Source organism: Vigna unguiculata, unplaced genomic scaffold (assembly GCF_004118075.2).
Source record: "Vigna unguiculata cultivar IT97K-499-35 unplaced genomic scaffold, ASM411807v1 contig_413, whole genome shotgun sequence".
Lineage (NCBI taxonomy): Eukaryota > Viridiplantae > Streptophyta > Magnoliopsida > Fabales > Fabaceae > Vigna > Vigna unguiculata.
The window spans coordinates 11,975-33,499 of record NW_021011125.1 but is presented as its reverse complement, the minus strand read 5'-3'; the positions used below and the strand labels follow the sequence as shown (position 1 = coordinate 33,499).

General features: G+C 36.9%; 1 protein-coding gene across 1 annotated transcript; it reads right to left on the bottom strand.

Moving 5' to 3' along the window:
* Positions 1-15,642: 15,642 nt before the first annotated feature.
* LOC114171913 (50S ribosomal protein L27-like) lies at positions 15,643-16,324 on the bottom strand. Its single transcript, XM_028056689.1, has 3 exons — positions 16,218-16,324; positions 16,007-16,131; positions 15,643-15,876 (listed from the first exon to the last, which is right to left on the bottom strand). The coding sequence occupies exons 1-3, from the start codon at positions 16,297-16,299 to the stop codon at positions 15,643-15,645; spliced, it is 441 nt and encodes a 146-aa protein (XP_027912490.1). The 5' UTR covers positions 16,300-16,324.
* Between the last annotated feature and the right edge of the window lie 5,201 nt (positions 16,325-21,525).

Genomic DNA, 21,525 nt, shown 5'->3' with positions numbered 1-21,525 from the left:
ATCGGCATGTTCCTCTCGTGTCCTCGAGTAAATAAGAATGTCATCAATAAAGACAACAACAAACTTATCCAACCAAGGTCGAAAAATTCTATTCATGTAATCCATGAATACTGCTGGTGCATTCGTCACTCAAAATGGCATCACCACATATTCATAGTGGTCGTATCTTGACCTGAATGTTGTCTTTTGCACATCCTCCAGCCGCACTAGAATTTGGTGGTATCCCGACCTCAATTCAATTTTAGAGAACACCCCTACTCCCTTCAACTGATCTAGCAAGTCGTCGATCCTTGGCAATGGATATTTGTTTTTAATAGTCATCTTATTTAGCTGCCTATAATCCACACATAGTCGCGAGCTCCCATCCTTCTTCTTCACTAACAAGATTGGAGCTCCCCAAGGCGACGCGCTTGGTCGAATGAATTGCTTCTCCAGTAACTCTTCAATTTGCTTCTTGTGTTCTACAAGCTCAGCCGGTGCCATTCTGTATGGAGCCATAGACACTGGACCTGCACCAGGAATGAGGTCAATGGTGAAGTCAATTTCTCGACTCGGCGGCAACCCTGGCACTTCATCTGGAAACACATGTACATATTCATTAGCCACTGGTATAGATTGGATCACCTCCGCCGCACTTTTCTTCTCTGGCTTGGCCACCACCATAAAACACACAGCCCCGTCTTGTAACGCTTTCGCAGCTTCCCGAGATGATATCAATTCCAACCCTTCATGTTCTGGGAATACCAAATTGCGCCGTCCACAATCAATTATGATGTGATTGTTAGACAACCAGTCCATTCCCAATATCACATCCATTCCCTCCAAGGGCAAGCACACCAAGTTCACCTTGTATCTGTGACCTGCCACCACCATTGAACACCCAACACAGACTGAACTGGTAGCTATTCTTGCACCGTCATATCTTCTTGCTGCAGTGCAAGGAACTCAGCTTCCTTGTCTTGTTTAGCCATGCCAGGAAAGTATTTCTCCAGGAAACGCATCTTGAAGTTGGTCCAATCGACCTGTTCCTCTCAGGTCCGCATCTGTTGTTGCATCCCCGCCCACCAGTACTCGGCATCATCATTCAGAAGGTAGGTGGCAAACAGTAATTTCTGCTCATCCGCGCAGTTCATCACTGTGAATATCTTCTCGCACTTGCGAAGCCAGGCCTCCGCTTCATTAGTAGATGCTTTGCCAGTGAACTCCGCTGGCTTGTGGCGTAGGAAGTCCTCCATAGTAGGCACCTAATTGGTGCAATAGCAGTCCTAGGCTACGCTGCCACCGGTGTTTGCATCGCATCCACCATCCGATGAATGGCCTCCGCAATGTCATCAGCACCACTATTCCTCCTCCTTCTGTTAGCAGCCATAGCCTGGATACGCCACATTACAATTGTTAAAACCACTTCACTTAGTTAAATAAAACCACTAATATCTTACTTACATACAACTAAATCACACACACAATCAAATGGTAAGCTCACTTCCCAAAAGCCCCAAATTTTTTTTTTTAAATATTTTCAAAACATTTGCTCAGATACCAATTGTAACATCCTAAGGAATATTACGAAAATTTCATAAATAAAATCCAAGATAAAATAAAGAACGCATTTAATAAAACCATTTCCCAAAAAAACACGGGAAATTTAAAACTTTAATATCACTATCATAAACCAGGAGTCAATACTCATAAAACTCGAATAAAACTCAATGGCTCCTGAAATGATTATATAATTATCTCACAACTAAAATATATACAAAAATCCCAAGCTAGCCCCCGCTCCGAGTCTATGCATCTCCTGGCCCACCTGTGACATCATCTGCTCCCGGATAACAAGATATCCGATCATCGCCACACACACACACAGATAGGATGAGCTATGCACAATAAAGTATAAACAAATATATGAAATAAACATGTTTCCCAACCCAAAACAACATAAGTACAAAACTCATAATTTCCACATCACCCAACCATGACCTCATAGTCCTTCATGAGTCATATGCATGAACTAGGTCTTGGGACTTCCCTGTGCTCCCACGAAACTAACTCATTCGTGGTCCAACCATATGAGCCTATCTCGCTCATAGTCCTGCCCTACAGACTCCTCGTCTGTAGTAAAACATCCAAGTCTCATACTTGGACCCTGGCACGCACGCAATCACCATACTATGGACTCCTCGCCCAATAGTAACCGACAGGAACATCACAGTTCCTTTCCCATCGTGCGCCTGACACATGCAATCACCATACTAAGGACTCCTCGCCCAATAGTAGCCGACGGGAACTCAACCAGTTCCTTGCCCATCATGTGTCCAACCACCGAGCACATCCCAGACCCCTATTGGACTTAGTCCTTCAAGCCCAAATGCCACACCACATGCATAAAATTCCTATACTTAGGATAAAGTAACCAAATCACACCCACAAGCAATTACAACATGTCAAAATCACATAAACTCGCTTAAACTAGGGACACTCGCTAAAACAGTAGCATCAACTAGTCATCTCGCTTAGGCGAGATCTTCCCGCCTGGGCGAGCCACACATTCGCCCAAAACCTCTCTAACACCTCGCCTAGACGAGTCTTCAACAAAACACACAAGAACTCGCTTGGGCGAGCCACTCTCGCCTAGGCGAGAGTGTCAGTCGCTCAAAACTCAAAACATCTCGCCTGGGGGGATATCGCGCTCAAAACTTCCAAGTTCTGCTCGCGACCTCGCTGAGGCGAGTGCCTCTCGCCTGAGCGAGATACCTTGTCGCTCAACCTTTTTCCTGGTCGCCTAGGCGAGAACCACGAACCAGGACCCAATGTGAGACTCTACAACTCTCGCCTAGGCGAGGAGGACCCGCTTGGGCCAGACTTGCAGGTTCTCGAGTCTGTTCACGCACTCGAATCACTCCACTTTGCCCAATTCGCACCACTAACAATACCAACACATAATTAACACATTACCAAGCACAAATAATGGGCATAATCATCAGAACAGGTCCTATATCATCCATTCATATTAACCAACTCGAGATTAAATCATATCTACCCATTCCATACCAAAACTCTCCCTCTAATCACCAAAACGCATAGCGAGGCTTTGCACACAATCTCAGCCAATCAGATTCTGAATCCCATCACATACCACACAATTTCCATGACATACAAATTTACCCAATGCATACACCTAAACTAACAGCACGAAAATTAGGATAAGATCCCCTAACCTGAAAATTTGATTGAAATTGGGAAGAAGATTGGTTTTCCTTGGTTTGCCAATGATGTGCCACAGACTTCCTCTCAGTTCAGCCCCTTTACGCACCCAAACCTCCTCTCTCAGCCTAAATTTCGTACTCTCTCTATAATAGTTCACCACAGATGCCAAAACCCTTCCCTTTTCCTAAGTTTTGGCTTTTATAGGTGCCTTTAAGAGGGTTTTTAAAAATAAAACGAGTTTTGGGCTTTGTGGGTTTTAATTCCTCTTCAATGTTAATCATTTGGTAATTTTCCAACCCCTTGGCTTGTCCCATTCTGCTAGGCTTTTCTTTACCCCTTCACATTCATACCACAACTATTAGTTAGCAAAAATAAAGCTTATTCTTTGCCCACCAAGGTTTGAACCCATGACCTTCCACTCCTAAGGCCAAAGCACAACCACTATACCAAATCACATTGGTGATACACACAAATCCACATAAGTTTACAATACCAATCACATACTCATACATATCTTTAAAATCAATAATAAAACAACTACACATAATTGGCATACATAGGACTCGAACCCAAGTCCTCTCACACAATCAAAGTACTCTCAACTACTTGAGCTAGTACTTTTCCACATCACATTAAACAATAGTTAATGCCATAAAGGCGCTTTCTAATCGCATTTATTAATTAATTAAATGTACCGTACCTAGCCAAACTCAACCAAGTAAACAGTATACACGTCAAAACCACCTAGTATCTAGTACCCGGACACCACCAACACAAGCCATCTAGGCAGGTAGCCGGTCAAGACCGACTACTTGCCTAGAACGTTAACTAACATCAATGTCCTGCCTTCAATAGACCTCTAGGGCCTGTTTCGGGGCCCTAGCCCACTCATGGCCCAAGCTGGGGCCCAAGTCAAAACCCAGCCCATGCGATGGTCAAACGTCATTTAATGTTCTATAAATACGCGTGGACCCCATCATTTAAAGGTACGCATTCATTAATCACTAATTTGACTTTCTGAGAGTTTTGACTCACTTGAGCTTCGGAGATTCTTCTGCAGGTAACCCCTCCTGGGTTCAAGCCGACATGTATCGAATGGGAAGAGGCCAACTGAAGAGATAACGGACTACATGGTAAGGTGACACTCGTGCCTAACTTATCTTATTTGTCCTTCTGCAGGAACATTAAATATTTAATTAATTAATTTTCATGGGTCTTACACTTCTCATGAGAGTGGTGGTGGTAATAAGGCTCATGGAGTAATCTTGCAACTATGGAAATGTAGCCGTTTTCAAGAATGATGGAAAATAATTTTGGGATTGTATCAAATTTATGAAATTTTGGTTGATTATATTTTGTTTTTGTAATCATTTGGTAATAATAAATATTATGTTATGGCTTTTTCAACAATAGAGTTACAATCCAAATAGGATGGGTTGCAATTACTTCAAATGGTGTTTTGAAGATGTTAGTGATAAATGTGATGCAAATATTGTGAGACAAAGAAAGAAGATTATAAATATAGAGAAAGCTCTCAAAGTTTTTAGAAAAGTGAGTCCAATTATTGGTATGATTGGTTACTTTTATTGGTGTGATTAATGTAATTATAGTGTATGTGTGTTGTTCAAACTTTCGTGAGTTGTGAATGTATTGAGTGAGTAGAGCATATTATTATGTAATGATTTGTTCTTTAAAATACATTTGAATTGTCATTCCAAAACATGGTAAAGTAAACACAATAGTGGATTCCATACATGTGGCCTCCAATTTTGCAATGTTTTATTGTTGTTGGGCTTGTCATATGTTGGTCTACATGGTTGTGGTGGTGGCTAGGTTGGTTGAGAAGTCTAGGATGGATGAGTTATTTGTTGTGATTATTCAGAACATTGGTTGGTGTAGAGGGTTCTTGACCTCCCAATAAGGGATACATTTTTATCCAATAAGTACACTAGTTCAATTATAGCACAACAAAATCATATCTACAAAGATTTAGTTAATAAAACAGTAACTTATAATCAATTTGAATTTGTAAAATCAACCATAAGTCGTCTCTCAACGAATACGGAATTGATTCTTAACAAATTAGTTCTTATAAAACTATAAAAAAGGGTTAGTGAAATAATAAGAGTAATAAGAGAAATAAAATTGGTGAAAGGTAAAAAAATATAAAAACAATGATAAAGAAAATAGATTGATTCCACTACTTTTTCAAAATAGATTCATCATCAGTTATCTAAAGATTATTGCTCAATTAATTATTATTCTATATTTTCAAATTAATAAATTTAAAGTCTTAATTAATTTGTTGGAGTTCTCACTTTTAACCAAAGTACAATCTCCATTACAAGTAAGAACTTTTAGATTATCCACAGTAAATTCAACCAAAGTATAATTTCAATCCAATTTTACTATCCTAATCATGTCTATTATTTTGTCTCTTCACTAAATAAAAAGCTTAATTAATCAAAGTAAAGTCTCGACTAATTTTAGTTAGAGTAAATACTTTTAATCAAAGTAAAGTCTCAATTATTGGTAAAAACCCATTTAATCACATGAAAGTTTTTAAACAAAATCAAAACAAAATCCCAATTAAATTTAAAAACCCTTCAACTCATGTGATTGGCCTGCATATAATTTAAACACTTCGCTAATTAGCTAGCATGTCAAAATCATTACTTTTTACATGATTCAAAGACAAAAGAAATAGATAAATGAAAACCACAAAAATAATAAAAAGAACAAAGAAATTATTTCATTCTAATATCAGAATCCACAATGAAATTATAATAAAACCAACCTAAGAAGTTTATCACTCCATGGATTGCAAAAGTAACATAAAAATAGAAGAAGTGAGTGGAGAGAGAAAACGAAATTAGGCCCCTCTAGGGGTTTCTAAATTCCGAAGTTCCGAACTTCCCTTTCTGCCTCCCCTTGGTCTCTTTATATAGTCCTTGAATGGACTTGAATATTATCTTTTTTGTTGCTGAAATCTTTTATTTGTCGATATAATATCTTTCAAATCATTAATAGATTTTACCAATTTCAAAAATATCTAGAAGATATTTTCAGTTGATATGAATTATCTAAAAATATCTAAATAATTATCAACAACTAAACTTAACCAAAATTCCAATTCAGCCCCTACAATCTTGCGATCTAAATTTGCAGAGAAATAACAAAAGATGAATAATTTCATTTCAGCACTCTTTTTGGCCAAACTTTGACTGTTTTACCAGACTTTAGTTAGTTGACCCTTTGATTTTCCAATTAAAGCCTTCCACGTGGCAACCCTTTCTCTCTCTCCCCTAGGGTTTGTTGTTGCATGATGAAGTAGTTGCAATTTGCGTCTTGGTTTGGTCATGGAATATGGACAACTTATGTGAGACCATTCTTGGGTCGGCTCTTGGAAGATCAACTATTGTCCATGCAAACAAATCGACGTTCTGCATGAGCATTAGGCCTATGGTCGTTTCTCCTTCTTCATTCATTGTGGATCCACATTCAAGTTTATTCCTTCTTGTAGAGGGAATTTCTTGGTGTCTCCAACCGATGCTAGTCGGACGTCGTTCCTTATTATGGGATCTAGATCTTCACCTACCATGGTAATATTGCCGTTATGCACACGTTCAATTTTATTGGTTGTGACGGAAGCTATAAGTTATATATGTTGCACTGACTATCTACCTTTTAATCAATGTGAATCATCACAATATCTTCTAATGCTAACGAAAACTTCATTACGATGAGGGGTAGATACCAAGACCCCTAATGTGTGTAGTGAGGGTCTTTCTAGCAAGATTTTGTATGAAGTATGTTCTTCGATGACCAGGTACCTGATATGTATCATCTTGGTCAAACTACCTTCACCAAAGGCGATATGTAAATCTATGTATCACCTTGTACACACCATTTCCCTTGAGACACCGTATATTGGCTCGTCATATTGCACCATCGCTTCTTCTGAAAACTACAACTTCTTATATGTCTTCTAGTAGAGGATGTCTATTGAGTTTCCTTGGTCAATAAGAACTTTTTTGACAACACAGTTCTCGATTTCGATTGTGATCATCATGGGATCATCCTGCTCTGGGTCCACACCTTTGAATTTAACGACTTCCTATCTCAACTCATACATGCTGGTCAAGGGTTTTATGCTGAGGTTCTTAGTGAAGGGGCCTACTTTTAATGCCACCATCATGTACTGCAGGATAACTTCAGGGTTTAAATTTTTTATCTTCAGTGCTACCTTGCTAAATCTCTCAATGAAGGCTTTCAATGTTTCGCCTTTCTTTTGTCTAATAGGGGGCCTTTAAGGGTTGTAGGGAAGGCCTTGCACATGACTGTCATTGGTCGAGTAGAGGCTCAATTGGGTGACATAGATAGAGATGTGTTAATTAGGATCAGTGCTTCCATCATATCGGTACATACTGAAGGCTTCCCACTATTTAGGAAGCGGAGTCTCTGTGATGCCATCTATGAAGTGTCTTAGCGCTTTGGTCTAGTTGCTATATTAGTGGTTGTGGCCATTGTCTGAGGGGTGGGATTGTACTTGCTTACTTCTTTACTTTCGCGGGGTGTGCCGGTATACAGCGACGCTTTAAGATCGTTTAGACTTTATCTTTCCTTTTAACATTGACTACTTCAGTCTCGAACTTCCTTCTAAGCTTCGAGTTCTCTTAGCACAAAGCGTCCATCTCCTCGACATAGTGATTGCACAGTATGCCTCGATCAAGTGTTCTGATATAATTAATTCAATCATTGAGATTCTGGTTTTTGTCACTTTTTGTTGATCATTTATTTTGATTTTTGATTTCAATTTGTTTATTTTTATTTTCAATTTCAATTTGCGTGTTGAGTGTTTGAATTCAGTATTTGTACTTCCTACAAGTTTCTTTCACTTCATTTAACATATTTGAACGGATGATTTTCGATTTAGACTTAGAAATCACAAATTTACGATTTGGTAGTTATTCTCGTTACATTCGTTAATTTTGTTAGTTTAAGGATGCTGCTTCATTTTTTTATTTTTACATTCTATGTATTTGTTTGATTTCGTTTAAGTTTCCATGTTCTATTTATGTTTTATTCGAACTGATTTGCATAACCAATTCCTGTTTTGATTCATTCCATAGCTTAAATCAATCATGTTTTGCACATTCATAAAAGTTAGGGATGGCAAAATGGGCCGGGCCCGACGGGCCGGCCCGCTAGCCCGTCAGTAAATACATGGGGCCGGGTCCAGAAATTCAGCCCGTCAACCCGGGCCAACCCGCGGGCCAAAACGGGCCGGCCCGCGGGCCGTATCATTTAATAAAAAAAACAGCCGTGCACATTTTTTCAGTATCCCTCCCTCACACACACTCTGCGCCCAGACACCTCACACACTCTGCGATTGCGTCTCTTCTTCTCGACTCTTCTCTGCACTCACTTCTCCTCCACCCACAGCGTTCTGGTTCCATTTCAACTTCGTAGCGTTCTGGTTCCATTGCAGGGCTGTTTGTGTTGTGATAATTTTCTTGTTTAATAGATCATTGTTGTTGTATTCTTAATTGCAGGAGAATTTCTTTTGGTAATATAAAATTGGGACATTATTCAGTCAACTAAATTTGAAATGAAAAAAATTAAAATCTAATTGGGCCACAAATTATACAGATGAGAAAAAACTGGCAGGCCGACCCGCCAGCCCGTCAGCCCGCCAGCCTGCGGGCCGGGCTCAGAAACGCAACCCATTTTACCATCTCGGGCCAGCCCGGCCCGGCCCGTTTAATACGGGCCAAAAACGGGCTGGGCCAAAACGGGCCGGGCTAGCCCGTTTTGACACCCCTAATAAAAGTTATTTCATAGCACCTTATGAAGGCTTGACAACACAAGAAGCAATGAAAGCTCTCCTAAGAAGGATCAAAAGAAGCATGACTAGAGGAGAGACTTTTATCCTTCTTCCTTGTCTTTATTTAGTATTTCATTATGTTGATTTCCCTAAACTTGGCTTAGTTAGATCAACCTTAGTTGACTTGTTGACCTTAACTAAGGTTGACTAGATTTGACTTGGCTCAAGTCAACATGTTGAATTATTTGTCATGTGATGAGATGGCCACAAATGGAGACAGATTAGGGTAAGATGGCCACAAATGGAGACAAATTAAAGTGTTCCCACATGGCAAAGCATCATTGGACCATATGGAAATGTGATGAGAGAGAAAAGGCATAAAACATAAAGTAACTTGTACCATGGTGGTACATGTGGTCCTTGCGCCTCCCTTCTCTTGGCTGAGAATCATCTTTGGAGTGCTCATTTCATTCCATTTGTTGATTTATGTTAGCCTACCTTCTAGCTTCTAGAATTAGGGTTTTGTAATTGCTATAGCACCCTTTTTGTACTTTTTCTTTTTGCATAGAGGTTCCTAAACTCTCTATTTAAGGGGTTCTCTAAGACATGTGCATTAGTTGATCAACTTAAGTAAAATAATATATTGTTTCAACCATATTACTGTGAGCTCTCCTCCAAGGAGTGGAGTTCTATCTTTGGCCTTATCTTGAGCAATCAAGTGACAACATTCATCACTCATCTCTAAGAAAAAGTTGGCCTTTTAGTCTTCACCTAAGAGTGACGTGTTTTCTTGATGGCAAACCTCTAGCCATGGCCAAGCACTTTTAAGAAGTGCTAGAGGCATCTATCCAAGGTGATGCAAAGCTCTCTTCTTTTGGGCCATAATGGAGTATCTTTAATAATTAGGAATATTTAGACCTTATATTAAGGGTCAAGTAGTGTAGGTTTCTTTTTAAGCCTTGTATGAAGGGTCAAGTAGTGTAGGGTTTAAAATAATCTTGCTTAAGTATGGAGCATCATGTGCACTAGTTTAAGCAACTCTTGGGGTGATTAATTAAGTTAATAAAGCATAGCTTAGCGAAAGTCATCCCACATGCCACATGGTAAACCCTTAATGGAGAGTTCTCTTATAAAGGTAGTGGCTATGCGTCATTGTCCTAGTCGAGAGACGTTTCATATAGCACCTTTTCACATGGAAACACATGAGTGATGCATTTTTCATGAGGGTGAGACTAACACATGTCAAGCTCTCCTTCATGGACCATTTGTGGGCCACTTTAACAATTATTCATCCATTGGGCCTACTGCCCAATTCAATCAGCCTCAAATTTCATTATCAATATCACCTATTTGGGCCAAGACCCAATGTCCTCCAATAGGCCAAATATCTTGCCTCCATTTTGCCAGCAACAATGTCTCTTATGCATAATAAGCAAGCAACATCTTTTGTGCCTGCATCATGGTTCTTCCAACAGCCCAATTAGTCTTCTCCAAAAAGCTTCAGTGTCACACGTGCATCCCCAAACACCAAATCAACAAACCATCATTTGTTGGCTTTAATTGGAAATAGCCCAATTATGTTTTGATGAAGGCATGTGATCTATTTTGCGTATGTGAGGATGGAAGGGCTTCCTCATTCTCCAGAAATGGGTCTATGGCAACAGTAAGGGTTCTTCACCTCTTAAACCCTTTAGGTAGCCATTTGGTTCAGGCTTTTCACCCTTTTACGAGCAATGTCCACACCTTCTAGAATCCTTAAACCCTTGTACAAGGTTACCTAGTCGTTAGGGTTTTACTTTTTCCTGTTTTCACTTTCGTTTATCTTTGTCATGGTTGACTTCTTATAAAAGGGAGCCCACCAAATTGTAATTTTTAGCTTTTGATGAATGAGAGCGTGGAGTTTCCCCTCGTCATAGCTCAACCCTAACCATATATGAGGTTTTTACATCGTCAGGTTATCTTGAAACGGTGAGAGCTTGAGCGTTGAGTGTCATGAGGTGTTAAATGGAGGAAACCTCGTTTCCACCAAGAGAGAACAACGTCGCTTCCATTGAGAATAGAGTCTTTCGCCGCGAGAATCATCGATTTTCACCGATAGATCGATGATTGGAGGCCTTACGAAGACTTTCACCTAGTTGACCTTTGTTGGGTCATTAGGACTTTAACTCACAATGAAAACAATTTTCACACACTCAAGCTTCGTTTTGAAATTTTTATTGAGAAGTCTTTGTGAAAGTGGACAATGGAATCTAGCTAGGAAAGGCCTAGTTCCTGAGCCTATCCAAGTGACTCATCACCCTTTGCTGGAATATCTATAGAAAGCTTTCACTTTCATTTCTTTTTAGAAATTTCACCCCAAAATCTTTCGAAAATTGTTTTGAGCAAATTCCTTGAAAAAGAAATATGATTTTTTATAGTAGTTTTCATTTAGGTAGCCATTTGGAGAATGAGATGCATCATAGATTGGAGAGTGACATTCCTTTCTTTGGTGAGGACATAAGTGCATTATCATATTTGGCTTGGGAGAGGAAAATTGAAGAGTTGCATCCTTTCTTTTCTAGAAGTAGTAAATATTACATTTTTAGTTTGTGCATTTCTAGGTTAGTAGAACATGTTAGAGAGTGGTGGGAAGATTAGCAATATATAGTGGAGAGAGCAAGAAAACCCCCAATTGAGGATTGTAGTGGTTTAAAAACATGCATGAGACATAATTTTGTTCTTGCTTCATTTAGAATATCCCAAGAGCAAATGTGTGAGATTAGAAAATTCATTACATAGGAAAATCATCCATTAAACATAAAAATGAACTTTCTAAAAGGGTATGAGTTTAAAGAAAAACTTGAAGGGCTCTTGATTGAGAAAATGCTCTTGAGGGAGAAAGAGGATTGAGAAAGAGAACAAGTGTGGGTAGAAAAATTAAGAGCAAATGAAAAGGAAATTAATAAATTAGCTGAAAGAGAGGACAAACAAAGAGAACAAGATGAGACAGAAAAGGAGAAGAAATACAAAAAAGAAAAGGAGATTGAGGAGAGAAGAAGAGCTTGTGAAGAGAAAAGAAAAGAGTTGGAAGAGAAAAAGAAGATAATGAGAGAAGAGAAATAGAGGAAATCTTACTTAAGGAGGAAGGGCTAATAACACTACCTCCAATTCACCCCTGAACAAAGACAAGAATGATAAAGGGAGTCTCGATTTCCTTAAACTTTTTTCTTTATATTAGACCTTCCTTTTCAATTTTAAATTTCTCTTTTGAAAATTTTTCAATTACACCTCTATTCTTTTATATTTTAAACTCTTCCAATATTTCCTAGCAACACTTTGAGTTAATGTTACCTAGATTACAATTAAGTTAGTAGATATTACTATAAGGACCTCTTAGACTTTAATGGAAATATTTTTCATAATACAAGGTCGTCTAGGGAACTTTTTAGAAGCTTTTCTCATGGGAAATTAAAGTTGATTTTAACCCTCTTTGATGCTTATTGAAAAAAAAAATTGATTCGGGAGGTAACAAAGCGTCCTAAGCTATAGGCTATGAGAAACATTCTTGATCTAAGGACAGATCCTCTTCAAGAGGATGAGGATGATAGAAATCACCCAAAGTCCTTATAGCTTGGGCCAATGTTTAAGCTCATTTTCATTATTTTTTTAAATAATTAAATAAATGTTTTGGGCCTTGTACTTTTAGGCCATTATTATTGACTTTATTTTGCTATCAACCTAATGTTTAGGCATTTTAATGTGTATGCCACTTTAACAAATATTTATCCATTGGGAGTAGGCCCAATTCAATGAGCCTCAAAGTTTATTATCATTTTCACGTGTTTGGGAGACCCAATGTCCTCCAGCAGGCCAAATACCTTGCCTCCATTTGGCCAGCATCAGCGTCTCTTATACATCATAAGTGAGCAACATCTTTTGGGCTTGCATAATGGTTCTTCCAGCAGCCTAATTAGTCTTCTCCAAACACCAAATCAACAAACCATCATCTATTGGCTCTAATTGGAAACATCCGATTACATTTTGATGAAGGCATGTGATCTATTTTGCGTATATGAGGGTGGAAGGGCTTCCATATTCTTCAGAAACAGGTCTATGGCAAAAGTTAGGGTTCTTCACCATCAAACCCTTTAGGTAGCCATTTGGTTCAGGCTCTTCCTCCTCCCATGACGAATGCCCACACCTCCTAGAATTCTTAAACCCTTGTACAAAGTTTGTACAAGGTTACCTAGCCGTTAAGGTTTTTCCTTTTCCCGTTTTCAGTTCCGTTTATCTTTATCATGCCTGCCTTCTTCTTCCTATAAAAGGCAGGCCACCAAACTATAATTTTCAGTTTTGATGAATAAGAGTGTGGAGTTTTTCCCCCTTTTTGTCATAGTAACCCTAACCTTAGATGAGGTTTTTACCTCGTCGGGTTGCCCCAAAACAGTGAGAGCGTGAGCGTTGAGTGTCGCAAGGTGTTGAACGGAGGAAACGTCGTTTCCATCGAGAGAGAACCATGCCGCTTCCACTAAGAATCAATTTCCGCCACGAGACTCATTGATCTTCCACGATAGATCGATGATTGGAGGCTTCACGAAGATTTTCTTCTAATCAAAACTCGAATCCGACATTGAATTGTGAGTCCGTCATCGTCAAAATCAAACATCATATTTCACAAAACCTAAAAGAACCTACATCAGCACCTCTGCACCAATTTTCAATTCTTTTGTTTTCACCATGATTTTGTGTTTTAGTTCATTTTATTGAGTTCTAAATAAATTTTCTAGTTGCTCTAATAGATTGAAGCACGTTCATGGCATTCGCATTGTAAAAATCATACCTTAGTTCATTTAAGCATTCTCACAAACACCTGTGATAGATTAGGGTTTCATATAGGCATTTGATCAAACACTTTCTAAATTCACTTTTTTGCACCGTGTCATTTCATTCCAAAACTTAAGATATCTTCCATATCATCTATTCATGCATTCTAAGCATTCAAATGATCATTCCTTTCATTAGAATGTCTAATTCAAAATGAAGAACACTTTGTTCATAGTTTCACACGCATTTTTTTATGTTATTTGCATGGTTAGTAATAACTTCATTAATCATCTTCATTGCATTGTTAGTAAAGTTAGTACTGTATATTTCCTCCACCAAATTCAGATTTACACACTCACATTCACTCAAAATTCTGGTCTTTCCTTGGATTACTTTGGTTTTACACTATCTTGTATCATCGAGGAAATATTTTTGCATAATATTAGGCCACAATAAGGTTTATCAATGTCAAACAAATCGGTTTTGGAGTGTTCTACAACTATATTTCCTCCACCAAATTCAGATTTACACACTCACATTCACTCACCACCCGTGACTCCAAAGGTAGCCTACAAATGACACTAGGAGACAACCTATTGCAATGATGCTCACCATCGACCACACAAACACATGCCTTAAAACACCACTTCAACAACTCTCACTTCATTTTGGACTTCTCCTGCTTTCCTCCAAACACCTATAACGATGCCACCGACGACATTTAGAACAACCACGGTTAGATCTTTCACGCTCCATCCCCTTTCCCCTTGTTCATTTCAGATTTCCAATTTTCATTCACAGTAAACAATTTTGCCCTTTTATGTTTTTTGCTCTTTTTATTTTTCACTTTTTTGCCCTTTTACATAACACCAGATGATGTCATATCACAGTTGTCAACAGGATGTTACTTGCTACATGAGTGTCAAAATAATGTTTTCCTTCTCCTTCACGTTCTTATAATCATTCTTAACACAGGACATATATTCTAAAACTACAACTTCAGAATTTTGTCTTTCTTGCATGGTAGTGACAAGAATTGGATTTTTGTGTTGAGTTTTCTTTTCTTGACATTTCTTTGTTTCCCTCTAGAAAATCCGTTATAGATGAAGTTAATTGATGATATGCCTTAAAAATGGATGATGAATAAAAATTTCATAAGATGTATTGAGATTTTTTTTTCAATTCAAAGGTTATTTTACTGTTGAACTCCAGTTGTAATTTGTAGATGTGATTTTCTGTTAAAAATTAATTACTATTTTACTGTTGTTCATGAAAGAACCCACTATTTAACAAAAATAGGATAGTTTAAATTCAACAATTGAATCTTATTATTATACATTACTCACCTCATAAGAAATATTTTATTGTTAATATAGCTTATGTAATATCATCCACAGCAGCAAAAAGTTACAAGAACATATGCTTACATTAAATACCGTGCAAACACCTTTCTTTGGTGCGCTAACAAATTACTTTGGCCCTCAAAGTCTTACTTATACCATTATGAAACCAAAGTAAATGTTGCTATGCTAGCTAATATTGTACTTAATAATCGGACATAGTTAAACAACAACAAAAAAGAGCAACTCCGAAGCATGTTTAAGTACCAAACCATGTTTCCTTCTAGAGTCATTCTTTTAAATAATTCTAATAGAAGAGTATGTACCAGCCACAAACCCATTTTTCAATTAAAGGTAAAAATTGGGGCAGAGTGACAACATCTAGGTGTTCACATAAGCTAAAGAAGGTAAGTTGAATTCTATGAGCGGATAAAAAATTTCTATCATGGCTGAAGTTGGTGAGACTTACACAGCAACCTTTACTTCAGAAACAGATGCATTTGCATACAAAGGGTGGAGAACATGGCCTTCTTTAGGCTCAACATGCACCCATTTGCGACCAGTCAGCTTGTTCCGTTCAAACTTCACCAATCCCTCTTTCAATGCAAACAGAGTATGATCTTTCCCAAGTCCCACATAGTTTCCTGGATGAAAACGAGTACCACGTTGTCGAACAATGATATTTCCAGGTATCACCCTCTGCATAATAAGAGAAGAGTTACATCATGAATGAAGAAGTCAATGAACCATGTTCAGAACATCCAGATTCAGTTCACACTTCCTCTACCTGCATGGCAATAATTAGAACTCAAAAGTGTAAAACAAGTACCTCCCCACCAAATTTCTTCACTCCAAGGTTCTTGGGTTTTGAATCCCGTCCATTCTTTGTAGAACCAGCAGTCTTTTTGGAAGCCCAACGCCTGAACACCATACTCAAACCTTCTCCAGACACATCTACAATAATGGGTCAAAAAATCATTAGTCTAGCCTACTTTAGAAAGACATCATACAGTAGCCAATATAGGATAATGAGGCTATACCACTGGTGCTTCTATACACAGGAACATTTGTCACAAGTTCCTTGACATTCAATCTTCTGCAAAATGATGCTGCAAAATTCATGGTGTTTTCTATGTGGCAGAGACACAACCTGGGATAAATTATAACATTGGAAATTTTCAAAATCTGTGAAACAGTTCAATTACGACTGGTGCGCTTGTAGTAACAAATACCAAACACCAGAATGAATCAGTTGAGGCAAGATCAGATCATCAGAAAAAAGTTGGCCATACAGTTCCACTGTCATGTGATCATTAAAACGTATTTACATTTAATAAGCAGACAAGAAACTATAATGAGTACAGGCTAATCTCATAAAAACAATGAAACTTATTATTTAAAGAAATCAATCATCTGCAGGCACAGGAATACCTCCATGTCATCCCCATCAGTTTCTCTACTTGAAGTACACTATACAATAATAAATAGCATAGTAATCTAGATTCTATTCATTAGCAACTAAAATATGTTAAATCAATGTTTCAGTTAAAATATGAACAGATTGTTGCTTTGATTAAATTATAACAAATTAAGTAGTTATTTAGTTACACAACTCAAGAAATCTAAATTCACAAAATAAAAATTAGCAGTGCTGATGTATATACTACAACTGATAAAATTGTTTACAAAACTAATATGCAGCATAAAAAGTAGAGAATGCCAGAGTGTGGCATGGGGTGACACCAGATAATCTTAAGTATGTTTTAGATCCAAATAAGAATTATGCCACAACTGTTTTTGAGACTCTCAATATAGTAATTGAAAATTTTTCCCTCAAGGCTATGCATGCTGCCTTTAAATACTTGCTTACACTGAAGGAGGCTTAACGACTCAATAAAAGGAATTGCCCTTTACATTGTGCCTTTCCATGCCTTTATCACCTATAATCTCAAAATTCTCCTGCTCATAATTTTCAGTCTCCAATATTTGTTTTGGTTTTCATGGATTTTCAACTTATTTCAAAATTTAAATGACAAGGATTTCTTTTAATTTGATACCCTTTTGGGACTCCTAGACTCTATTTATTTTTCTTCATGACCAGATAAAAGGATATGGTTCCATGGTCCTTCTAAGGCCTTTCTCTGTATATCCTTTTTTCTTTCAGTTACTCGGTCATTCCTTGAATAGGAAAAAGTCTTAACCATCAAACCTTGTGTGAGCTTGCTCAGATTCTATTCCATGGCTATTCTAACATTTCTCAGTTGAATTGGTGTTTTTAACAAATGCATCCAAAGGAATATTTTAGGTCTTCCTAATTGATGCTTTTAAATCACTTATATGACTCCTCAAACTTCAGCACAACATACAATAGGAATAAGATGCACCAGTAACAACAAATCACAACAAAAGAATGTAAAGGCTTTTATTATAATATGCACACATCCCAATTCTTCCATCTGGCTTCTTACCATTGGTCTTCCTAAAGAATCAATATAGCTTAAAGTAACCTTAAGGTTGTTGATGAAACCTTGAGAAAGACACTAATGTCCTTAATTAAATTAACTTCTAATTTTACAAAACTACTGTTATTTCATAGTGATCCTATCATCCACAGCTTAAAACAAAGAGAACCCAAACATCTTAACAGAACAACTGGATAAAAAAAGCGAGATATGAATGAAAAGAGACAGACCACACCACATGAAGGATTTAGAATAACAATAAATAACAGTCATGAAAGCCTTAGGATAGGAATCCAACATCTTAAACATAGAACAAATACGTAAATTCAAAGATCGCAACTTAAAAGTGCTTGCAGCTACTTCAAATTTCTAACTCAACGGGGCATAAAAATTGAAAATGTAAAGGGAAATAAGTTTACGAAAACGATTTAATTTACTGTTTGTTTCTTCATCCACACCAGAGAGGGAAACAAAAAGCTTCCTCCAATCAATCTTATCCTTGATTGTCTACTTCAAAAGCTAAAGCACTAGAAAATTTCAAATACAAAATTCAATTGCATCATCTCTTGGCCCCAAGTTTAGTTATATTTAATATCTAATGTTAATCCTATCACTCTAAACAACTTCCAAGATTTCTTGCCCATCTGATTGATTTCAATTCCAATTTCCCCGTGAGCAATCAAATACCAGTTTGTCAGGATAGCTTCATCATACATTGTCTTAACCTGCCCTAGCTTGCATCCAATTAACATACTAATTGGTGGAACTTACATGAAGCTGTCAGGATATGTTGGACCCCAAAATAATTTAGCTGAACTGACATCCCACATACGATATCTGAATGGGAAAACCTACCAATTCCATATGTATGACCAATCACGAATTATTCTAGGTCAAAAGAAAAAAAAAATAAAAATATATATATATATATATATATATATATATATAAATATAATTGACCAGTAATTCAAGCTTAAATAAAACGTTCTCATCAATAAAACTACATACACAACAACATCATTGGGCATTAAGGGTGCCTTTCTCTACTGCAGACTCTCCCATAAGGATCCTTCCAAACCCATTTTCCAATACACACATTGATTCATAGGAAACAATCACTCTTCATATGTTCGTATATTTACAGCTAGCTATTGGCACATAACAATCCCCAATTTTATATATGGAAGGTTGAATACGGTGATGCAATAGAAGAAACAATCGAAAGTTAACGGAAGTTTAACCTCTGAACGGACCGGAAAACAGTGATGCAGCGGCACAGTGACGGCGCAAGGGGCGAAGCAGTTGGTTGATCAGAGATGGAGGCATAGGATAGAATCAAACCTCTTTTAATTTCTCATGCGATTTTAGTCTCTTTATTTTTACTTTACTTTACTATTTTAACTTTTAAAATTCGTAATTTATTATTTTTAAACAATATTCTTTAATTGTGTATCTTTTTAATATTTTAATTTTTATATTTTAAATCACCATTTAGATTTTACCATCTGTTCAAATGTTCATGTTCCAAATTTTGATAAAAAGATTACTATTTTACTGGTGGATTGTTAGGGAAAAATAAATATTTTAGTTTGAGTCTTACATTGCATCATCATCACTTACATATCTTGAATCATCTTCCAAGTGATGTTACTGCATAAATCACATGAGTCCTTCTTCATCTTTTACTTTTTTCTATTCTTTTTAATTGTCTAATCATCTTTATCCTGTTCCAAATCCATTTTATGATTGTTACATAATCATCTTTGTCTTAAATGTAAATTTTCATACTTATTTAATCTTTTGATTTAAATTTGTGTCCAAGAGTAAGCATTTTGGAGTTCACAATCATATAGAAATCCTTAGAAAATTAAAATCAAACTGTAACTTTATTATCTTAAAAGCTATTTGCAAATTATAGTTTTATAGTCTCAAAACAATCCAAATGGTCGGAATCACCCAAGAGGAATAGGCCAAGCTTTGGAGCATAAGAAGTGGGTACACACTTTACCAAAGCATAATGAAGCTGCTGGATACACAGAATAATCAATGCCATTAATAATTTGTCTCAATTATTCTGTGAGTTCAACAGTTGTCAATCAATGCTGATGTGATGAATCATGTTGGTCTTAACTACACGAAATTTCGATCTCCATTAATTTCATTTCACCATAATTTTAAAAAAACAGCAAAAATCAATTTTAATCTTTGGTGAAAGAGGACCGGAAAGCGATTCGGCAATGATTGTGTTTGCACAAACTCAATGATAAATAGAAGGCATATATCACATAATAGATCTATCTAATTCTGACGTAGTTGAAATGAACGCTAACCTCTCTCGACGCAATCGCTACCGCCACGCTTGTACCACCTCGGGAACCGGTATGTGTGCTGTTGTCAAGCTCCAGCACCGAAGAATAAGAAATGTAAGGGTTTCGTGTTGAGGGACTCAGTGAGAAGATCTTGCGGAGATAAGAAAATGTTTTGAACGAAGAGAAGGGGACTAACCACACTAGCCCTCTCCCATTCCATCTCATGCGAGGCTTTTGGAGTTGGGGGCCTTTCGTGGGTAAAAAAAATGGGACCGATCACGGCTGGCCCACGAACTGCGAGTAAAAATGACAGCCCAAGCACAGACAATTGGTAATAAAGAGTGTCTCCTGCGTTTTTCTCTCCCAAATCTTTCCATCTTTGAGGACATATATTTTATTTTCATATATTTTTTCCTGCCTTCTCAAGAAAAAAAAAATTCATTTTCTCTTTTTTATTGTACAAGAGTAAGCATTTTGGAGTTCATATTCATATAGAAATCCTTAGAAAATTAAAATCAAACTGTAACTTTATCTTAAAAGCTATTTGCAAAATCTCGTAATTCACCAAGGGAAGTAGTAATGCATCCACTTCAATTACCTAGGCTGAGAAAAGAGAACCATATTCCTAGTTCAAAAAACTGTTCAAATTCTAGTTTTATATTGTCTCCAAATAATCCAAATGCTCGGAATCACCCAAGAGGTATGAATTTGAAAGACATAATAGTCTTTTATTGTCTAATTTATTCTCTCAAAGAGTTTATATTCCAACAAACTTTATATACCTCTGGATAACGACGCTTGTTGGCTTACATTTCAAAACATTGAACAAATTCTTTCCAACCATATTAACACAAATAAATTGCTATCATCATTAGTTTGGTAACACTTATGAAAAATGAGTCTAAAGTAGACGTAAATTGATATATCTTCCATTTTCTTAAATTTTATCCATTGTCCTTTGTTTTCACAATCAAAAATACAATAGTTATTAAAACCTTTTTAATTAACGTACAAAATATTTTTTTTATATTCTTTAATTTAGAGCATTTGTTAACTACCCTTCGCTGGAATCATAATATACAATTTTCTCGATATATACCTGAAAGTAGTCATAATTTTTTAAAACCACAAATTGTTAGGGAAGAGATACCTTTTGAAGTGATTTCGTGGACAAAAACAATAAGAGTCCAAATTATTATGTGTCCAACTAAATTGTATGGGCGTGTGAAAGATGTTTCTTTTCCACAACAATTTGGTCATTGCGGGCTTATTTTTAATATTTAATAATCATTTTAACATAACATTTTGATGCAGTGTGCAAAAATTGAACTACCTTCAAAGACTATAATCTTATCTACAACCGAAAGCAAATATCAATACTCAGAAAAGGTTTTTTAGAGTGAGTGACATCTCACTTCATTTAATTTTCCTAAATTTCAAGTTCTCTTGAACATTTAGCTATACTTGAGCTTTTTTCAACATTAGCAACTTGAATTATCAGCGAATGAAACAAGATACAGTATTTATTCAAGCCCTCTAAGTCATTAACAAAAAAGGTGTGAAATAAGCGGAAAGAC